The 23,531-nt window shown below is 47.7% G+C and overlaps 1 protein-coding gene across 4 annotated transcripts in view; it reads right to left on the minus strand.

The window, feature by feature from the left end:
- Positions 1–23,531, minus strand: part of Snx29 (sorting nexin 29) — a 405,066-nt gene that overhangs the window by 205,666 nt on the left and 175,869 nt on the right. For all 4 annotated transcript variants that reach the window (XR_004389065.1, XM_032912855.1, XM_032912856.1 and 1 more), the window contains one exon: positions 19,144–19,226. Coding sequence is in view for 3 of the 4 variants with exons in the window: in XM_032912855.1 (XP_032768746.1) it covers positions 19,144–19,226 (83 nt within the window). In the remaining variant the exon portion in view is untranslated. The remainder of the gene's footprint in view (positions 1–19,143; positions 19,227–23,531) is intronic.

The raw sequence follows: 23,531 nt of genomic DNA on the forward strand, positions 1-23,531 counted from the left end.
GTAAAGCCTTGCGGGCACTCGCTGAAAACAGATGACCTGTGTACTTGATTTATTTCAATCCCACAGACCTACGCCCGATATTCACACACTGTCGGTGCAGGAGCCGACAGTAGTGGTCAACAGAGTGACTTGAGGCTGATCTCAGGCACTACACTTGATCTGTGCCAAAAGGTTGAGAAGCCACTGTTCTCAGCAACTGAAAGCAATCACCTAGAACACTGTGCTAAGAAATATTCACAAGCGTAAATAAGGATTCTGAAAAAGGTATCCTGATTGATTAGTAATGCCTGCATGGACATAGGAGGAAAAAGAAGCATCTCTCCTTTCTCTGCTGGCAGAAACCACAAGTGACTCTTATAATTCAAGTACAATCTATTTGGTTTTAGACCTGGACAAAGGATTGAGGTACATATTTTACATATTAATGCAGATCTAACCTCTGGATTCTCCCAGCATTCCTCAGTCCTGTCTGCTACCTGGCATACCCTGCCACCAATCCTGAACTTTCCAGCCCAGCAGCTAGGCTGCCCTTTCCCCAGAGGCTCTTCCCTATATAATCCAGACATTTTGCTCTCCACTTTCTCCTCTCCTCTCCTCTCCTCTCCTCTCCACTCCCCTCTTCTCTCCTCCTCCTCCTCTCCCTCCTCCCTCCCTCCATCCCCACTCCCTCCTTTTCCTCTTCCTCTTCCTCCCTCTCTGCAGGCCTGCCCTCTTTCTTCCACCCCCTACATGGTGACTCCCCTGGCCTCAATCCTTGTTGACTGAATTAAGTTAGTCATTTTTATATGTATGACTTTCAGCCCTCAGCTGCTAAAGGAGAAGAGTAAAAATATACCAGATGGCTGGCCACAAAAAGCATTGCCCTAGAGCAACACAGCAAGTGGCACACTCCCCCCTCCCCCAAGGGTTGGCTCACTGCTGCGAAGCAAAAAGTCATTTGGGTGGGGCAGCAGGTACCAAAAATGAGAAATGTCCTGGATGGGGAGGGATGTACTTCACAGGATGGACTCCAATGGTGCCATCTCCTAGCCCCTAGGTTTTGCAAGATGGCAGGAAAAATACAAAAAAGAAAAGAGAATAGTACCTACCCAATGGGTCCCTGACAAGCAGTTATGAGAAGATCACAAGCTCAAACAAAGCCACAAAGCAGTGGACCCTACAATCCTGGTCCCCATATCCCAGTAGACCTAAGCATCTTCCATGACTAGGTTACCTTCTCAGACATGATAACTCGGGTCTGAATTGAGGATCACAACCAGGCTCTGCTATCTGCAGACACAAACCACTAGGCCTTCAATGTAAAATAACACTACCCAAGCCAGAGGCTCGTTCTGCACATTCAACTTCCATGAACCAATTCCAGCTACCGCTTCTGGTGACAGTGCCTTACTATGGAACTCTGACAAGCCTCACACTTCCAAAAGTGCTGAGATCACAGGCAAAGCCCAGCTTTTAAGCCTCTTTCTAAAGTACACACCACTCTGTGGCCCCATGCTGCAGAAGGAATTGAATAGACTCGTATCTAGGGTGAACACTTGAATGAAATAGTTATCTGTAGAAGCACTGTGACCTTGAAGAAATCATTATAGAAAACCAAGATTGTTTTCTGTTATCTACAGAGTTGTTTTTCTTTAGGAGCTTTACAGCCTATGCATGGCTTGGGCCACAAGATTCCTGGCACACCTGGAACATCTTGCATTATTGAGGACTGCAAACAATACACAATAAGGACTTACGCTGCAGGGACATGCTATTTTTCTCCACAAACATATAGATTAGATTAGGGGTTTTGGTATGAGAAACTTGTTTTATCCAAGAAAATAACTTTTGTGTATCAATCAACAAATCTGCTTCTGCGGGGCTGTCTGATGTTCGGCCCAGGAGACGCTGGTTCCCTTGCTACTAAGAAGCTCATGTTTATCTGGAGTAACGCTTTTCTTCAGTCTTCCTGCTTGACTCAGAGCACTGACACCATGCAGGCCCAGTAGGCGCTGAGACCTGCTGCCTGTCACTCACACAGCCCTGTGTTCCTCTCTCTCCTTTTTGAACTCACAGAATTGCAAAATGTGTCAAATTTTAAAGAGTTTACCTTAATAGCACACATTCCTTTTCAGGCAGTCATTAAAAAGTCATGAGCACACACTCCCACTGCAGTGATTCATGAGCACACCTCATCTCCGGGCTCTAGTTACCAAACGCCATCTATTCTGTGCCATTCCTGGTGGCTGCGCTTTAACCTCAAGCATGCATGGCACTTTGTCCTCCCCTAATGCTCAACAGACTGTTCTTCAGAAAACGCATATGCAGAGAGGTTGGTGGTCACTGGGATTGACTTCTAGGAGCAACAGGGACTGCAGAGAAATCAGGGTATGTAAACGAGCTGTTGAGTCTTCAGATGCATTCCTGTAGAAAACCCACAGAGGTGGCACACTGGAGGCTGGCAAATTTTGGGGCCGAGGCCAGAGTCTGACTGTCCCATCTGTCTGTGGATTCTTACCACTAAGCTAACTACAGCAAGGTGGGCACAGCAAATCGGGGTTGGCCCCTGCAATGTGCTGCAGCTGGTTTTGTCTTCAGGCAGCTCTGGCTGACATGAAGCTAGCCTTGAACTCACAAAAATCCTCCTGCCTCTGCCTTGAGACAGTTAGAATTAAAAGTATACACCACCATGCCTGACTTAAAGGATAAGTATTTTTCACAGAGAATGAAGATTTGATGAGTTTAGAAACAAAACAAAACGCACTTCTTCTATTAATACCTCAAATCTTCCAGATAACTCAGCCGTTGGAAACCTCAGCTTTCCCCACTGCTCTGCAATGCAGAGTACTGGGCTGATCTGGATGCTCCTGCAGCCGATCCTCACTCCCAGCCAAGCTCAGGGCCAGCCCTGCTGTTGAGGAGATGGTTTTGGGCAGGTCTTCTTACTTACTTCTAGCTGGCCTGTAGCTTGCCATGTGGGTGGGCTATCTTGAACTCATAAAGATCTGCCTGAATCACAGAGACGGCATCCTGCTGCGCACCTCCCTACCCACCTGTGAGCCTCCAGGGCAAGCACTGGGCTGCAGAGCATTGGGCATCAGAATGGGTGGCTGGCCCATGGGGAGGGAAGGAAAGAGGAAGACAAGAGGAAAAAAGGAGGGAGCCAGGGAGATGTAGCACTTGCCCCATGTATTCAAATCCCACAAGACCGAGGCCAATGCACAATATTCTACTCCTTGAGTACCTTGGCACACGTGCCGGGAAGCACTGAGGACCTGCTCTTAAAGCTGCAGTATGCGTGTGCTGAGAGAGGAAGAAGCTGCCATCCTGGTCAAGAGCTAAGAACTCTTTAAGTGCACAGGTCTGGGCAGGGTCCAGTCGGAGCCTTAACAAGGGGGTAAGCCTCTTGAAGATTCTAAACAGGACTGTGGGGCACAGAATGAAGCACTGTAGTGTGGATTCCGGCAAGCCCTGACCATGGAGGCTAAACCACAGGTGAGGAGTGAGCAAAAAGTACAGTGATAATACAACAGGTGAGGAGGGCCCACGGGGTCTTCCCTCAGACTCCCTCACCCAGACCTCCACAGCGAGGACGAATGTGGCAAAGCACCACTCACCACTTGGAGAAGCCAACATGAGCCTCAGGCATTGTGCTTTCAAAGTGAAGAGAAAAACATCTACAGCTGTGCTCTAGTTTGCTTTCTATTGCTATGATAAACACCATGACCAAAAGCAACTTACACTTCCAGGTCACAGTCCATCACTGAGGTAAGTCAGAACAGGAACTCAAGCAGGAACGATGATACTGACTTACCCCTGACTCAGTGTAGCCAGCTAGCTTCCTTACACAGCCCAGGACCACCTGCCTAAGGAAGGCACCAGTGACTGGGCTGTGGGGCTCTTGTGCACCAGTCATCAATCAAAACAGCCTCTCAAGCACAGGGTCACAGGGCAAACTGACGTACGCAACCCCTCAGTTGGACAAGTCAGCCAAGGATCTATAAGACAGCACGCTACCAGTCAGATCCAGGCAGCCTACTCCTCTCCCACAGCATGGGAAGTTGCGAGGGGCCACAAACACATAGTCCAGTCACTACACTGTCATGTGGTCTTTCTGCAAACTGTGGAAGAAAACATAGAAAAGCAAACAGCCTTCGGGTGAAAGGTACTGGAGTCCAGATGACCATCCTACTAGGAGGTAAGGAATAGTAGGAGGAAGTGAGGTCATAGAGCGCCACTCTCCAGATATGACTGAGACCCTGTCATTTCCTCATACTCCTTCCTGCTGTGAGGTAGGTGGGGTCCTCACCACAGGCTCTACACTCTGATGTTCTGGTGTAACACAAAAGTGCCAACTGACCACAAACTCAAACTTCCAAGATCAGAAGCAAAGGGCTCTTCCCTCCTGCAAGTTGATTGTCTTGTGCTGTGTCACTGGATGAAACTGACTAATGCAGCCACCCTGATACTGTTGTCTGTGAAGGCTTCGGGGGAGCAGTGTGTTTGCCACGTCAAGAACAAGAGAGCAGGTCCTTATGCTCATAGGTAGGCACCTCACTGACAGTCGGCTGGCCATCAGGGATTTACTACCTAAAAGCCGTAGCTTAACAGTAACAATGTCTGTATCATATAGAAGTACAGAATTCACCTCCCCATCCAGCATCTAAAAGACACACAGGACAGGGTCCAAACAATACCAACAGTGGCTGCAGATGCAGCTCAGCTGGCAGGTGCCTGCCTCGCCTACATGAATCCCCAGTGTTGATCCTCCGCACTGCATAAAACAGGGGCAGTAGTGCATGGTTGTGACCTCAGTACTTAGGAGATGCAGACAAGAATTCCTTCCAGGTCATTCTCCACTAGAAAGGAAGTTTAAGGTCAACTTGGAATACACAAGGAAGATGTTAGAAGGAAGGTGGGGAGGTAAGAATGAATGAGCCAACAATGAATGAATGAATGTTTGAGCACCTTTTGAAGGGCAAACAAAGCCCTTCTTCAAAGCATCCATCACCAGCTCCAGGGAAGTGGACACCATTGACTCACCTCCTAATCTGTGTGTGTGAGTTTCGCTAAGCTCTGATTCCTCCTTGGCTGAGTGAAGGTCACAATCAGAGCTAGCACTGCAGAACAGACACAGATTACACCAGCACATGCTTGGAGCTGTGCCTAGCAGCACACACTTAAACGTGAGCCTCTATTTCTCATCACCCTCTCTACCTAGGGTGCTATTCTGTGGTCTAAGTCAAAAATGGGAGGATGGGAGAGCCACCCGCACAGCATTGCTAGTGCACATGCATGACTTGCAGGGCTAGTGGTGGCAGCTGCAGTAGCCAGACTTTCTCAGGGGCTTTGAGGAGAAGCACAGGATGGGGTGTGAAAACATGGGTACAATAAAATGAGTGAGCACTCCCTCCTCTCTTCTGCACATCCCCCATGATAACCAAGAGAAGTCTGGCCATAGTGGTACAGATTTGTCATCCAAGCTACTCAGGAAGATGATGCAGGATTTCCAGTTCAAAAGCGACCTGGGCTATAGAACGAGTTTGAGAACAACCCAAACAAGTCTGTGTAGCTTGTCTCATAGTCAGTGAAGACGGCTGGGGGTGTGGCCAGTGGTGAGTGCTTACCTACATCTAGGAGTGCCGCGTGCTCCCTGATGTCTACCTCCAGCACTGAGAAGCAAAACTCTAAGCCAGGCAGAGTAGGCAATGCCTACAATTCAGATAACCGGGAGACTGAGACAAGAGGGTCATAAGTTCAAGGACAGCCAGAGATAATAGAACCTTAGAGAAGGAACCGAGATTAAACCCCCAAAATCATGTAGTCCCCATGAGCTGGGAACCTGTGTCCTGGCTGTCCTGTGCCGTAAGTATGACGAGGTTCTGTGAATCAGGTGACTGCCCCGTAGCCCCAGGGCGCTATTTCCTGTTCCCTCTCTCCCTTCTCTGCACAACTCTATCTGTGTTAGCAACAAACTGCTACTTGCTACTCTCTTCAAGTATCTAAGATTACTACAGTGTGCCTTGCAGAAAATGCTGAGTGAACAGAGCTAAAGTGGGAGAGAGAGGGAAAAAAATGAACCTTCTCCATCCCACGATTCCCGGATGGGCAAGAGCAGCACACGAGTCAGTCGCTGGTGCTCCTCCGTTCTCCTGCCAGGGAGGAGCAGCTGAGCTGAGCAGCAAGGCAGACTGCAGGAGGCATGTTCACTGTACACCCAAGCACGCATTTAGAAAGCCTGCAGTGCCCTCCCCCTTCTCCCATGAAGTCTGACCATCCTACTCAGCTTCTATTCCTGTCCCTTGCTCATTTGCGTAATTTTAACACCGCAGAATATAGCTAGCCTAAGAATATTTTTTATAATTACACCCATCACAGGAACTGTCAGTATCTAATGAAGGATAATTTCAGCTATTATAAGAAGCTTAAAAGATCATTTTCATGAATAATTCGTAATATGAATCATTAAATTCAAACAATGTCAGAAATTTAAAAAAAAAAAAAAGGAAGAAAAAAAGAAAGAAAGGAAGGAAAAATATTTTAGGTGCCTAAAAGTCACCATCCCTTTAAAGGCAGAATCTGACGAGCTCGGAAACCCAAGGCTGAGCGACACTGGGGAGGAAGCAGCATGGAAGTTGGATTGGGCTGTTTCTCCTGGCCCTGCCTACCTCTCCAGCTCAGCTCAGCCCCGCTCCTACCTCCCACACCCAGGGTGCCAGCCCTGAGCCCCTGAGCCTCCATTCTAGTGTACCAGCCCTCACTGTTTCCCCTGCCAAAACGGGATCACCGTGGTCTGAACAATGAATGCACACAGTACTGCTCTGCTGGTAAATACCCTGAGCACCCAGATCCAGCCATAGCTGGTTTCAACTGTCTGCTAAAGAGGAGGGAAGTTGCAGTAAAGCTGTGGCCCCCACAGACCTTTCTAACAGCAGAATCACAGGTTTAGCCTGGGTAAAGCCAAGGAAGCAGACTGCAGGCTGGCTGCTGGGGTGGAGTGTGCTTGAATGCTGGTGGAGGGATGGTCAAGATCTCGATATAGATGACACTGACTTCCAGGGCTCAATTCTATCCTGGGGAAGGTCTGTCCCTGTAGGAGGCACTGACATCCTTGTGCTCACAGATAACCTGCACTCCGCAGTCACCCCACCTGCCAGCCTGTGCATGTAGAGAATGACTAGTGAGCCAACAGCACTCCGTGGGGATTCCAACATTCTGATAGGGGAAGGATGACCCAGAGAGCTCTGTGGAGTGACAGTGTCACCTGGAAAAGGCAAGGCAAGTCGGGGACCTCTAATTCCTGCAAAGGTCAGGTGATCACTGTTTTAGAGTGTGAGGACAGCCCCCCTCCTGTCTCTGCTGGACTGTTTGGCTACATATCTTCGAGAAAGCAGCCATCAGTGATATTAACCAAATAGGTATGGGCCTGTCCCAACAGAACTAGATTTGCAGGAGCTGCAGAAATGGCTCAGTGGTTAAGAGCACTCACTGCTCATTAGAGGACCCTAGTTTAAATCCCAGCACCCAGACAGCAGTTGCAGCTTCTAAACTCCAGCGCCAAGTGATCGAATACCCTTTGCACAAGCACCATGCAAGTATGTGCTGCACAGACATACATGCAGCAAACACTCACACACAAGATAAATCTTTAAAAAGCTGGATCTACAAACAAGGCGCTTGTCCACAGCCAATCCAGTATGCTGGAGTCATTCGGAGAGGAGAACAGAGCAGGTGCACACGACAGAGCCTAAGGTCTGTGTTCTCTTACATGCATCACTCATTTCTGCCCACTGAAGGCAGCACTGGAAGAAGTGGGTGGCTGTGGAGCACCGCATTGCTGTCTAAACCCTGTTAAAATACTCAATGATACAAAAAAAGCATGAGATACAAGCTACCGCAGGACCGCTCCCATTGAACCTAGTTCTCTTGTGATATAGTCAAACACCTAAAAACCATCCTTCTATAATTCATATTCATGTGGGGAGATGGGAAAAATAATAAATAAGAAGTCAAGAAAATAAATTTTATTCTGTCTTCCAGAAAACAAGTCAACAAAAGATAAAGAGAAATTAAAAGTTGTGTCCCGGGGTTGGGGATTTAGCTCAGTGGTAGAGCGCTTGCCTAGGAAACGCAAGGCCCTGGGTTCGGTCCCCAGCTCCAAATAAATAAATAAATAAATAAATAAATAAATAAATAAATAAATAAAAGTTGTGTCCCCAGCTCGTGACCCACAGTTAGCATCGGGCTCTTTGGAGAGGAGGGAGGAGGGAGGGTGTGACAAAGTAGGCTGAGTCTGAGCCCATTCCAAATGACACGACAGCAGGGGTGTGTGTGATTCAACTCCTGTCTAGAATATACTGCATATGTATCTTAGATTCAACTGTGTGTATATGTGTATGTAACTTGGATTCAACTCTCATTTAAAAAAAAATAAAGCTACTAGAAAAACATGTTTTTAAGTAACCTCCATCTTGGCTGATGACCTCATCAGACTGTAAGCAGCCATGTGGCTGGCAGCCATCTTTACTAATGTTAAAGAATACATGTCATGTGAGTTAACCACTCTCTTCAGACGACCACTCGGCACAGAACAATTTTAAATGCCACATTCAGCATCTGAAGAGTTGGAGGATAATTATCTATCAAGTATATCTAAACTAAACTAAGTTTGCAGTTTCCTAATTACTTGTTTTAGGCTTAGTTTTGAAAATATAACTATGAAAGCATAAATAAAGTTTATTACTATAATTAATTATATTAGTATTTAGTATGGCTAATACTTTTCACCTTGCCAGTCACTAGGACTTTCTCCAAACTGTGAACAAGCAAGACACTGGAAAGTTGAAAGCCCTGCTTTGCTAGACAAGGTAGGCTGGTCCTCCAAGTTCCTCCTCCACAGGAAAGTCTGTTGGGTCTTCTGAGGCCTCTGTCACCACAGAAGTCAAGACGACCATGGAGGAGCCTAGGGTGAGTGTCCAGGCAGCCGGTGAGTCTGTCATTTGAATAGGTAAGGAGCTGTTTGCTCTGCACTTCCTACTCACTCAGACAAAGGTCCTCTTTTCATCCCCATGATGGTGTGGACAGTGTCTAGTGACAGCGACAGTTTAACAGCAGCAGCCAAGGCTCAGCTGCCTCGTGGGAAATGACTGGATAGAAACGTGCTTTAAGATGTGCAAATGCAAGGTTTAAAGGTCTAAGAAAGTGTCTTAAGTAAGGTATACAGTTCATAAAGGTATGAGGAAGTGACTAAAGATATATGTAAAAATGAAAAATGTTTTGGATTTCTTTCCCTCTCTGTGCTATTCTTCCACTAAGACCTCAAAGTTTAGTTTTGACATCGGTCGGTGGAGTTGGGAGGCACCATCAGTCCAGCTCTGGTAAGCACCGACTCCTACTAGAGCCACAGCTGAGATTTTAAGTTTCCTTCGGTTGTCTTCTAAGCATAGACTTGAAAGTGCTTCTGATGGTGGTAGAAACATCCGTCCAGTCTATACACACCCAGCCTTCTGGATAGAGGAAAGAGTGCTCCCCCTTTTAACCCATCGTCATTTTGGGTCCCCAAGCTTCTACTGTGACTCTTAGGTGTGAGTCCACTGCCTTTTCTACAACATGGATCTCAGTCCAGTTACAAACAGTGCTGATGCTCATGTGTCTAAAGCTTCCTTACCTTTTTGTAAACTCAGAAATCCTTGTAAGCCTCAGGGAGTCAAGTTCAATCCACCTCTTATGGGTTGAAAGGATTCCAGATAAGTAGTCAGTCAACAGCCTGTTTCCCCACCTGCCTTTTCTGGCTATTCCTGAGGGTGAGATCTCCACTTTCCCTGATCTTGAGACTCTCTTCTCCCAACTACCAGGACAATTGGCCTAAAAGTTTCAAACATACATCTAAGAAAAAAACTTCCCCCTAAACTCTTCAACTTTACCTTCTGTCCTTAATATAATATCTGTTCCAGCAATCTGCTACCTCTAGGGGCTCCTTCAAAATCAACATCCTGGATAGCTTCAAAGTGCTAGCCCCAGGTGGTCCAGCCTGGCATCAACAGACTACATGACCCTAGCCCCAGAGGTCCCACAGAGCCTGGACATGGCATGAAACAGCCTGTTCTTCCTGGACTTGGCCATCACCTCAGCTTTCTTGGGTGCCCAAAGATGGTGATACTCCCAGACAGCAGGAAGCACAGTGCCCCCATTCCTATTTCCTCACCTTTTATAATAAACAAAAGGGAAGAATGCTAGGAAATGCCCACATTTGAGATCCAGGTGCCCCTCAGGTCCTCCCCCGTCTACCTTCAGCAACTCAGCAGTCACGTCATCAGCAGCCGCCAATGCAACTCCTTTCTACTGTCTCTAGGAGTGAGATAACTTTTATAAAGCCCATATCGTCACAGTTTGTTCTCTCTCTCTCTCTCTCTCTCTCTCTCTCTCTCTCTCTCTCTCTCTCTCTCTCCTCCCTCCCTCCCTCTCTCCCTCCTTCCCTCTCTCCCTCCCCCTCATTCTCCCCCCTCCTCCTTCTCTCTCCCCTCTCTTTCTCTCGCTCGTTTCTCTCTCGCTCTCTCATTCTCCATCAGAGGTGGCCTTTCACAGTCCTCCCCACAAACTCTCACCTAAGGTCTCTTGTGCAGGGCAATCTCTGCAGCACTCCTTGGCCTGGATCTGCCAAGGCCCCCTTCTACCACAAAACCTAACAGTGAGCTCCCCTTGGCTGCACTTTAATCCTTCACTTTACACACATGGCAGCTAAAAGCAGAGGCCAGGCTGTCCAGCAGCACTGGGCTCTCCTTACTCCCTAGCAGTGGGAAGCACATGCTGCCAACAGGGTGATGAGACAGCCCCTGGTATACAATGCAGGCATGAAGAATTCCAGGCAATGTGTGCTGGGCCTGACCTCATCTGGAGGAGTTTTAAAGAGCCTGGATCTCTAAAACCATGACACTGTAGGAGGGGATCACCCAAGGATGGAAATGAGGAGGCTTGGATCCAGCCCAGCCCAGCCTGGAATGCCTGGCAGCAAGGGTGAGCTTCCTCATGGGAGAGCATGAGCAGACACCAAAAGCACTCACTTCCACTTAGGCATATATCTGGTAAGACAACATAACCTAAAGCATACATAAAAGGCAAGAAGATGAGCACAGGCTAGCTCACTGTCTACTCTCACTCCAAACGTCAGCTGCTTCCTTCTCCCCATCCAGGACACAGGGACAAGAAGACCCTAGCAGGCAGGAGCACTGGCTATGCAGAAGCTGGCAAAGGGCCTGGAGCACAGCTTGCTTCACAGTAGCTCTTCGAAATGCTCTATAGCCAGTGCATGCTCAGTTTGCTCCCCAAATCCCAGAGAGCCCCACAGACACCAGACCAAGTGAGGGGCTGCACACAGTAATGGACTGCTTACAGGTGGGTTCGATCCCTGATATCTCTCTCTCTCTCTCTCTCTCTCTCTCTCTCTCTCTCTCTCTCTCTCTCTCTCACACACACACACACACACACACACACACACACACAACAGCCTCTGCTCTGAAGCAGCTTTCATCTTAGCAAGTGTTTCTCAAATATGTCAAGAAGGAGAACAAAAGGACTTTGGCTTGCCACTGGGCAGGCCCTGGAGCGATGTCTCAATGGTTAAGAGCATCCATGCTATTGGAGAGGCCTCAGGTTCAGTCCCCGTACCCACATAGTGGCTCACCACTGCCTACAACTGCAGTTCTGTGGGAATTGATGCCCTCTTCCGACCACCATGGATTCATGCACACATGTGAGAGGGGTGTGTGTGTGTGTGTGTGTGTGTGTATTCAATATTCTTTTAAAATCTGTTCCAACTGGGCAGCATGACCAAACTTCTGCGGGGGAAGAAGGGGTGAAATGACAGCAGCCACAGCAGGGAGAATGGGGTGCCAGACAGTAGCAAAGTTCTCTAGGAAAAGGATGGGATGTGGCCTAAGAGAGTGAGCTCCTTCTCAAGTGCAGGGCACAAGAATGAGAGCACAAACCAAGGAAGTAACCCAGCCTGCAGATCCCTGTGTTTCTACAGAAGATGGCTTCTATTCATTCCAAGGAAAGCACTTGGCCAATTCACTGGGCTGAGGTTGTGGGCTCTACACACACAAGCAAAGCAAAACGGCCAACTGCCTTAGGAGAAGTTATAATTAGAAAGAAAAGCAGAGCAGTGTTTCCAAACCAAAGAGGCATTTAATAAAACAAGCCACCTGTCAACCTCCAATGAGGAGAGGATCTGCCACCAGATGACAGGCTGACAACAAGCAGCAGACCTCAGTCACACTGGCAAATATGGAGGGGAATGAACAGGCCAACAAGAAAAAAGAGAAAAGCCAAAGCATCCTGGCTATTCCCAGACAAGTGTTTCTGTTATGATTTGGGAGAGACAAGTGTTTAGCTGGGGCTAAAATTAGTGCAGCACATAAACCACGACACTCCTAAGGTCACCAGTTCACCAGGACACGTGTTGCTTCTGGAGCTGGGAGCTGGATTCCTGAACAACTGTGACCTGGGCCTATGCTGAAACTCTTCACTAAAGTGATGGCACAAAAAGTGGCTTGGAGGCAGGCCCGCCCCTCTCAGGTAACATCCACCAGACCCCCAAAACCACCAAAGACAGGGACTATTGCCACCAGGAATCATCCTTCCTTCCACACATGCACTCAGAGGTAGCACGTTTCCCAGCTGAATGGCTTCAAGTAGAAACTGTGGAGAAAGGGTCTGCATGCTCCCGAAAGGACGCTCATTACCCGCTGGCTCAAACTCGCCCTCTGTAGTGGCAGAGTAACAGCTGCCTTACAGGGACACGAGGCAATCGTAAAGACTGAGAGACATGAATCAGGAATAGGAAGCGATGCAGCCTGAGGGCCTGTGGCCAGAAACCACCCACGACAGCCCAAGCTACTTCAAGACATCTCATGTAAGAGAAAACCGTGGAAATTATTGTTTGAGTTTTCTTTCTAATACAGCCAAGCCTTATCCAACCCAACATGGTATCCCCTAGTTAATGACATGCATGCTGTGACAAGGTCAAGATGCCACCTCCACAACCACCCAGCAAATATCTAACCTCCTGACACAAATGCTGGGCTGCCTTGTTTCCAGCACATGTCCGCTGCAGTCAGCTGGGGGCTTGCTGCCATTCACCCCTTGCATCTCCATCAGAATCTCTTGCCTGCCATGGCTCAGCCCTGTGCTCACACCAGTATGTTGCTGTGTGGCTGCACTCCTCATGTGACAACAGCCTGACCTAGTGCTAACCACCCCTCTCTCTCCTGCCTCACCAAGTCCCACGGTTAAGTAAGAGATACACAGCATCTAAGGTGGACCAGAGCTAGCCTGGAACATCTGTCGGAACAACGCATAAGGCACTCTAATTACGCTTTGAAGTTAATTTTTGACTTGACACAAACAAGAGTCACCTGGGAAGAGGGGTCCTCACAGAGAGCTGCCTCCATCAGACTGCCTGCCTCCATCAGACTGCCTGCCTCCATCAGACTGCCTGTAGGTATCTGTGGGGAGTTTCTGCTCCTTTGGGGATAGCAGGGGTAGATGGGCGTGCTTGAGACAGGGCTTCTATGTGGAGCCCTGGCTGTCCTGTCATCTGTAGAGAAGGTTGGCCTTGAACACAGAGCTCCTCCTGCCTCTGTCCGGAGTGCTGGAATCAAAGCACCACCACCGCCCGCCCAGCTTTTTCTCAAGGGATGATTGATGTGGGAGGTCCAGCCCGCTGCGGCAGGCAGTCCTAGCTATATAAGAAAGTGGTCTGAGTGAGCCACGAAGGACACCAGGAAGTAGCACTGTTCATGGTCTCATACAACTCCTGCACAGGTTTATGCCTTGACTTCCTGTTCTGGCTTCACCCAAGTGGACTAAGACAAGAAAGTCAAAGCCAAATCAAACATTTCTTCTTCCCCAAGTTGCTATTGGTCAGTGTTTTATCAAAGCAACATGAATCTAACTAGAACAAATTCTTTTTTATAAAATCTGAAATATGTATGGAAAGTATAATTGTGCTAACTCTCGGACATGAATACAGACTATATTAGCTGTATTATACTCTAGGCATTTCCAATAAATTCAATTTTTTAAAAAAATCAACCCTTTTATGTCTGAGAACAGAACTTAGTAAAGTGTACTCATGCAAACAGTTGAGCACAGTAACACACCAGCACTGGGGGGGCCGAGGCATGGAGGTCCCACAGGTTTGCTGGCAGCCAGTCTAACCAAACTAGTTCCATGTTCAATGGGACAGCATTTCTCAAAAACTGAGGGGAACAGCAGGTGATACAGCTCAGCGGGTAAGGACACCTGCTGAGCAAGCCTGGTGACCTGAGTTCAATCCCTGGAACCCACATAAAGGGGAAGGAGAGCCCTGACTCCACAAGCTGTGCGCTACCCTCCACAAGTGTCATGGCACATACGCCCCACACCCATGCACAAAGAAATAATTTAAGTTTTAAAAATAATACAGGAAGTATACCCATGAACCTGCACACACATTTCCATCCTTCACGCGGACAAAGTCTCTGCCACTTGGAGACTAAGGTCAAAGTACAGATTCACAGTCAGCATGGTCAGTTATAATATATTAACACTGTGTGTGTGTGTGTGTGTGTGTGTGTGTGTGTGTGTGTGCGCGCACACACACACACATGCATGAGAGAGAGAGAGAGAGAGAGAGAGAGAGAGAGAGAGAGGGAGAGGGAGAGAGAGGGAGAGGAGAGAGAGAGAGAGAGAGAGAGGGAGAGGAGGGAGAGGGAGAGGGAGAGAGAGAGAGAGAGAGAGAGAGAGAGAGAGAGAGAGAGAGAGCGAGCAAGTGAGAACACGAGAGGCAGGTAATAAAGCACTCCCCAGGGTTTGTTTACAGGACAGGAAGCTCTTTCCCTGACAGATCCTATCCCATCTGGATAATGGCTTCGATGATTTCAGAGAGGCTCACTAGATGATTACCACCTTAATCACTCACCTTTCAGAAACTAATTGACAGATGTCTGCTAATTCACTTGACCCTCATCAACTTGGAGCTTCAAACCATCCCCAGCCCAACTTAAAATGAAAACTGCCTGCTATTTGACATGTACGTCACTTGTTATTGCGGTCATCGCTCGTCCGGAGCACACAGAGCAGAGTCCAGAAAGTCACCGTCATTATCTTCAGCCTCTAAATGAACATCAGAAGCTCTGAAATAACTTCCAACAAGAATACGGAACCATTAAAGGCAGACAGTGCTGAGCCTGAACCCACACCCTGCCTTACCCGTCTCCATGCTCCCTCCTCAGACAGTGTCACCTCTTCACCAAGGAAGGAGAGAGTTCCCAGGTAAGGGAGGGAAAGGGCATGTCTACTCTGCACCACCAGCAAGCATGGCTTTCCACAGCACCACGGCTAAGTGCGTGAGCTAAAGGGTCTGGTCTGCTCCAAGAAGTCACCTACCCCGTTCCTTTTCTTATAGACAGTACATAACTGGCTCTGGCTATCCAGAAAGATGTATTATTTTTTCCTCAGAATAAAGTGAAATGGTAATGTGGGCCAGTGAAATAGCCAACCAAAGACAGAATCTGTGTGCTCAGCCCAGTACTTCAGTGAGCTCAGCCCAGGACACCCATGTATCGCATGATCAGAAAAACCACCTGGGAGACAAATGTGGAGAAAAGGAAAACCTAGTAGGTGTAAGCAGGAATCTTTTTTGTTTGTTTTATTTTTCAAGACAGGATTTCTCTGTGCACCCCCCTCCTAGCTATCCTAGAACTCACTCTGTAAACCTGGCTGGCCTCGAACTCAAGAGATCTACCTGCCTCTACCTCCCAAGTGCTGGGATTAAAGCATGTGCCACCACTGCCTGGCTTCGAGCAGGAATCTTCTACATTCTGGTTAGGGGGCAATAATGGTTAGATTCATGTCCCCCCTAGTGTCTGACGATGTAAGTAAACATGGTATGCTGATAGTTGATCAATGCTAGTCCAGGCACCAACTAGGAATCTTCTGTTGTATAATTGGCTAGGTTTCATCCAGGCCTGAGATGGAAGAGAAGAGGTCATGGAAAAGGTATATTCACTGGATTCAGAGTCCAGTTGTGCCAACAACTCTTCCCAGGTCTCTAGCCTGCAGGATGCTTTGAAGATGATGAAGTCAATGAACGGCCACAGTCACACAAGCCACTTTCCCAAAAAAAAAACTCCCACACACGCACATAGTCAGTCTGTATCCCTGCAGAACCCTGACTGTGTGTGTGGCCTGGCACACATCCCCCTGTGGAATTTTGGGTTCTGTGTGTGCACAGAATGACAGGAGCACTGGCCTTCTACAGTGTCAGAGGAGTGGAGAGGCCACAGGGCAGACCTTGGATGGGGATGGATCTCTCTCTCTCTCTCTCTCTCTCTCTCTCTCTATCTATCTATCTATCTATCTATCTATCTATCTATCTATCAATATGTGGCCTAAAGCTTTCTCTAGGTAATCCCAGGCCAAAACCATTTCACCACCCTAGAGATCACCAAATTAGCTAGCCTTGCTGCCTTGGGAGCCTGACTCTTTGCACCTCTCCATGGCTGGGATTTTGAGTATACACCATCAGAGCCAGCTTGGTAAGTTAGATCCTGGGAACCAAGCTCAGAGCTTACAAGGCACTTTCCTCACTGAGCATCTCCCCAGCTCCCACAAATAGAATCACAAGCATGGAGAGTCATCTTCTGCTCTCTAGTCGTACATGAAACTGTCTGATCCTGGCTCCCTGGAGAATAGAAAGAAACCCAAGTTCACGAACAGAGTTGGTCTAATGTCCAGAGAAGTTATGATGGGTGCTTAATTGCCAAGCCGGTTCCTAGGGAGCATGATGGCCCTCTTGCCACAGCTGTAACACTGCAGGAAGATCACAAAGGTTACCTCCAGAGTAAGAGACAAAGCAGAGAGAGGATGCAAACTTTCACAAGCCCCCAACCTAGCTAGGAAATGCAGTGGTCAGTAGAGAGCATCCCACTCCTATTCACACCACAACAGGAGCAAAAAGCCTTTCAAACAGGAGAGGATTTGTACCTGTAAAGTTAGAGGTTGTTGACATTGTATTTTACAGTTAATCTTGTGTTATGTACATCTTAATCCTTGAGGCATTTCTAAAAGACAAGATGAAGGTTGCAGTCAGCCCTCAGGACTGCTGTTAAGTACAAGGGCACTTGGGGCTAAAAAGACTTTTAGTCTCTTCCCTCTATGAGCTCACATTGGCATTAGTCAGTTTTGCCACAGATAAAGAGATACTTTATACTTGCAACTAAACTTGCTTATGCTATTAAAATGTAGTCTCAGTTTCCTCCTAGAACTCAGGAAACAGACACTGGCATGTCCCTCCCTGACACCCGAAGCCAAGGGACATCATGGAGTAGATGGGCAGATACCCCTTCCCCCAGGCTCTCAGTGTAAGGGACTCCAACTTCTATAAGCCTGCAGGCACCAGGGCCCAGACTGGACAAGTCTGGATCTCCGTCCAGTGAAGAAGTGAAGACCACCAGGGCCAGAGGAGACTGTCCTAGTTACCTAGAAGGAAGACGACAGCTTGGGAGGAAAGCTGCTGTGCAACTGTGGAAAGCACTGCCTTTTACAATTTTTTTTAAACCCATCATTACACACAGTTACAGTGCCTCATGTGACTACTCAGTACATACCTACCCAGTGCAATTTGTAATGGCCAAGTCCAGAAGAAGGGCTGGGGGCAGGGAACACGGTCTCACTATGCAGCTCAAGCTAGCTTTGCTTTGAACTAACAAAATTTTGCCCCAGCTTTGAGTGTTGGAGTTATAGGTCTAGGCTACGGGGCAAGTCTGTTTCACAGTGCTAGCACATGGCTGATGCTCTTTTGATACCTGTGATGAAAAGGAGAGACTCACAGGACTCCCTGAGCAACAACAGGGCAAATGGTATGTGCCCAGTACTGAGCTAATCTCTGTAAGCCCTGTACTATGTCTTAAACCACACAGTAGGAGAGCATGGCCCAGGCACACAGTGTGTCTTAACACATAGGAGGAGAACACGAAAAAGTGCTGCTGCTGCTACTTGACAATGGATTGTGCTGGTCATTCTACTGAAGTTCAACCAAGGAGATCTTGCTACACGCTGAAAAGGCTCACACTCAGTTTTGCTTCAGAGCTCTCAGGTTGTATCTTGAGAAAAGGATCTTCAGCTGCAATCTGCATACTATGGACTCTGCTTGTGCATTTGAAGAGAAGTGCTCCCAAAATCCTGATTCAGAAGTGCATCTCATAGTGCTGTTTTTTAAATCGAAAGCAAGCCTAGGAGCTGGGGAGATGGTGAGGTTGGTAAAGCGTTTGCCATGCACACCTGAGGACCTGAGTTCAGACCCCAGCATCTGTGTGGAAAAGCTGGTGCTATGACATATGCTTGTAATCCCAAAGCTGAGAAGGAGACAAATGGGTCCCTGGAGCCCACCAGTCATCCAGGCTGGCCAACTGGTGAGTCCCATGTTCAGGGAGATACCATACCTCTAATAACAAAGTGGACGGCTCCTAAGGGACACCACAAAGGTTGGCCTCTGACCCCAAGATGCATATTCTGTGGGCCCATAAACAGAGGAGGGTACAAGCTGGGAAGAAAGGAGTTATCAGGAGTGATATGGGTAAGAGAGGAGAGGGATGGGGATAAGAGAGGGGGTAAGGGTGAATATGATCCCAATACATTGCACATATGCATAACATTGTCAAAATTAAAGTAACAATAGTAACATGCAAACATTACCCAGTGCTACCCTGTGCTAATCCCTGTGCTGCTTACTGCCAATCATTCCATTTTACACATGAGAAAACTGAAGTACAGAGAGGTTAAGGAACTACAAGAGAGCGGGACGACATACAACAAGTCTGAGTCCAGGGAGCTCTGGGTTCTTACCTGTGTGACTTCTGCCCTTACACCCCTGGCCTCATGTCAGTCAAACCATTCCATAAGGCTTACCATATTCTAGAAATAAAGTCTGTATATATCCCCATCACACAACTGTTACTAAGCAGTGAGGCTTAGATTTCGTTTAGCAGGAAAAGAATAGACAGCAACATTTCTGGCTCTGAATGCCACCAGCACCAGTTGTCTATTACACCGGATAGAGTACGTGCACTCCAGCCTGCCCAGGGAATAACCGGCCCCTCCCTCGCGGGCTCATCTCCACCTCACCTTCGGCGGTTTGACCTTCTCTTTTCAGCATCTGGACAGCTCCTACATATTTCTTCAGCTGGACTTTGAGCACCTCGTTTTCTCTGCAGGTATAAGAACGTTAAAAAAAAAAAAAAACAAATTTAAAAACTAAAAATTTCCACCCTAAGCAGGGGAGGGAATCTGTTTTTTTTTAAAAAAAAAAAAAAAAAGCACAATTTGTATCTTATAAATGTTAATGTGCTATCCTGTTTCACAGCTCAACACTGAAAATGACTGTACTAAAGGCATACTTTTGAATGCATTCTGGAACATTCGGGAACTTTGGTTTTGGAATGTTGGTAAATGCTAACTGACTCCTGTGCCTACAGACTTGGAGTACAAGCACATGCTATGGTAATCCTGCCTGCCAGGTGCCTGTTGGGGGTCAGTCACTTGGTACTATTTCTCCACTGACACACACATACACGCACACACACACACACACACACACGCACACACACACATGAATGCACACACGCACACACATACACACAAATACACACACGCACACACACACATACACACGCACACACATGCACACATGCACACACACATACATGCATGCACACACATACATACACACATACATACACACATGCACACACGCACACACATGCACACACGCATACACACATGCATGCACACACATACACACACATACACACACGCACATGTGCGCACACACACACGCACACGCGTAGTACACACACATGCACACATACGCATACGCACACGCGCACATACACACACACGCACAGTTCAGCTGGGGTAAATCCCACCAGACAAGCTCCTGTATGTCACATGGTTTGCCTTGTGCTGTGTGCTTATACATTCATCCCAGAAACTAGCACAGCTACTACCTTGTAGATAAGGAAACTGGGACACCAGGAAGAACAGTGACCAAATTATCCCCAGCCCCACATAAGGTCATACAAAGGGAAACAGACACTGGGATACAGCCACCACCCACCTCCCAAATCCATTCCCCAGGTACACTGGCTCATCATGGGACATGAGGTCCCAGGAGAAGAAACGGACATTTCACTACTGTCCATCACACCACTTTGACCTTGAGATGTCAGCTCACCAAATCACACCCACGTTTGCACTCATCCATCCATTCTACCCACCACACAGCTTCAACTCAGAGAAGCTCACTGACTCACACACATGCACATTCATCCATCCATCATTTGTGAAAAATTCACAATGAACCTGTCATATTCTCTCAGTTGAGTAAGAGAGGAGTTTGATAATGTCTCTGAACAAGATCACATGGTTAGGATACCAGTAAACCCTAGATCTCTCTGTCCCCAAGACAGACTTCCCTGTGTCTCTCTGGAGTCTGAGATTCAATCTCTCAGCAGCTGTAGCACAAGTGGTTCCTTGTCCACCTTCTCTGTCTGCCTCTCGCTTCCCACCTCAAGTTTTCAATGTTTCATTAAACACCCTGCTTTACAATAAAAAGGGCTCAAGCTAGATTTCTTCTATGATTATACAAATAATAAGTCTCACTTCAAAATATTCCAACAATTAGAACATATTTAAGAAGAGAAAACTAGCTGAAAAGTCAACATGTTGAAATGAAGCCCATTAGTATTGTGCTCCTATCCCGACATGCATGTGCAGGTAAGGGCATCTTCGGGAAGAAAACCTGTTACTCCTCTAACATTTTTGCCTGGAAGTAAAATCACATTCCTTGTCATCAGCTTCATCTCTGCGTCCTCTAGGAGTCAACAGTAAAGCTGGTGCACTGCTGACCACGCACGCTCCTGCAGAGGCTGGTGCATGCGGTCATACCCTACAGCATGCACTGCTGACCACGCACACTCCTGCAGAGGCTGGTGCATGCGGTCATACCCTACAGCATGCACTGCTGACCACGCACACTCCTGCAGAGGCTGGTGCATGCGGTCATACCCTACAGCGTGCACTGCTGACCATGCACACTCCTGCAGAGGCTGGGGCATGCGGTCATACCCTACAGCGTGCACTGCTGACCATGCACACTCCTGCAGAGGCTGGGGCATGCGGTCATACCCTACAGCGTGCACTGCTGACCATGCACACTCCTGCAGAGTCCGGTGTACAGGGTAGGACCACTTGCACACTTTTTTCAACCAAGCTAGTCTCTTTAACTGTAGCGCAGCAAACACTTACTCAGTCTACTGACAGATGGAAATAGCATTCCTTAGTGCAATGCCACCCACCTATTTAGCTGTAAAATCTGAAATTGCCTATTTCTGTTTCCAGTGTCCTATACTACAATGCAGTCTATGAAGACGGCGCCTCCTTTGTACTGTTCTTTGCAGTCAGTTTGGAGAAAGAGAACATCAGGCTCAAATGTAGGAAGCACCAGACACTCAGAAATCACTGAGAACTTTGCGCAAATCTCAGAAGATTTGATTAAGGAAACCACAAATGAGCCCTCCCACTGCCCTGTGACAGACTGCCTGGGATCTGTCCATGACTGCATTTTCTCCAGCTGAAATGGCAACAGCAATTGTCTGAAACCAAACAACAGTCTCTGAGCAGGCGGTTGAGGAGAACTGAACTATGTACTTAGTAAGGCTCGCTAACCACGGCCTCGTCACACAACTCATTCTCACCTACTGCTGCAAGACGTACACAGTACTTCAGACTAGGGGAAGAAAGCAATATACACACATGTCTGTATGGAAGGAAATTAACCCTTCAAGGGGTTGGGTGAGCCAACTGGACAGACACTGGGCAGGAGACGCACTGTTTCAGTGCTGGGCCTCTGGCTCTCATCCCACCTGCCTCCCATACAGGCCAACCCTCAGGCTCCCGGCTCACCCCACCTCTGGCCAGCACTAAAGTGTCTCAGGTGGCTGCTGAATCGTTTGTTTAACAATGTGTTAAGATTCCATTTAAAAACCACACCTATGTAACAGAAATCCAATTTCCATCAAATGATGAGACGCCATTTAAACATGCCTGCTTACTGGATAAAAACCTTTGGCAGATGCCAGTTTAACCCGGCCATCTTTGCCCTGGTGGGAAATGAACACTTTCATCTCTGGGACGTGAGAGGTCTCAAGTGAGAATGTGCTCATACTTTCTTGGGAAGGACAAAGGCCTAGATTGGGGGCACTGGTGACTGACCCCTAGGAATGACCAAATGCAGTTATTGTTTTACATTTTTAGTTTGAAATGGTTAAAGATTTGCAGGAAGTTAGAGGATAAAAGGAAAAGGCCCTGCACAGCCCTGGCCCTGTTTCCCTGGTGGTCGCACCTTATATAACCACAGGGCACCGGTGTGCCAATGTACCCACATCCCTCCCGTGAACACAGCGTGCGACTGGCCCACCCTCATATCATAACTGAGGCAAGCTCTGAGCCTCAGCCTCCTGAGCCATGCAGTGACTGTCATTGCTACCTCATCGCTGTGATGTCACTACTGTTAGGAACCGTAATGCATCTGTGCTTCCCAATGGGCTTAGGTCATTCAACACCCCCAGGGTTGCCATCTGCAGGCTGAGAACCACTAGCATGGCAGATGCTCTTCCTCATTGGCAGAGTGCCCTTGGAGGAGAGAGGGGACCTTCCAGCCTCTTCCTCTTCCTCTCCTGACCCTAAGGTGATCAACTCTGCTCTGTACTCCCACCAGAGGATGCCTCTTCAGTGCAGCATCAAACACAGAGACCAATAAACCATGACTAAAACCTAGGGGGAATGAGCCCAACCCTTCCTCCTCCTTAGTTGACTGTTTCAGGTTTTAGTACTAGAAGAAAGCTGACACATAGATCTTCCCCACTTAAAAGGTGCCTTTTCTTTCTTTTTCTTCAAACTTCCCCAGAGTTTAAACAACTAATTTAAAAAATAAAAAATCCAATGACTTTTAAGGCTTTTATAATTTAATTATTTATCTGTGTTTATGGATATGTGAAGACACACATGAGCCACAACACTTGTGGGTCCTGGAGATAGAGCTCGAGTCACCAGGCTTGGCGGCAAGCACTGCCAGCTACTTCCTGAGTTGTCAGCCATAAGGAAGACCTTGACTGCAGACAGAGACGCCATCTGGAATGCATCATTCTGCTCAGTACACTGAGCTTCACTAGGACTACCATACATCAGTGGTTGACGCTTGGCTATCAGAGCAGCCGAAGTTCATCATGCAGGCCAGCCTGGGCTTCACGCCTCAGCTGCTATTCTCGTGAAGAGCTCTTCGTCCTTCAGTGATGACAGTGACAACAGTTGTCCCCCAATGTTCACACAATGCTCACCTGATGTCCAGTGCTATTTTAAGTGGTAAAAAAAAAGTCCCACCCTATTAACAACTGTAACATATGCTTCCTGGGGATCAACTGGACTTCTTCATACCCTCTAGTGGCAGAAGCGCT

Source organism: Rattus rattus, chromosome 9 (assembly GCF_011064425.1).
Source record: "Rattus rattus isolate New Zealand chromosome 9, Rrattus_CSIRO_v1, whole genome shotgun sequence".
NCBI classification, from domain to species: Eukaryota; Metazoa; Chordata; class Mammalia; order Rodentia; family Muridae; genus Rattus; species Rattus rattus.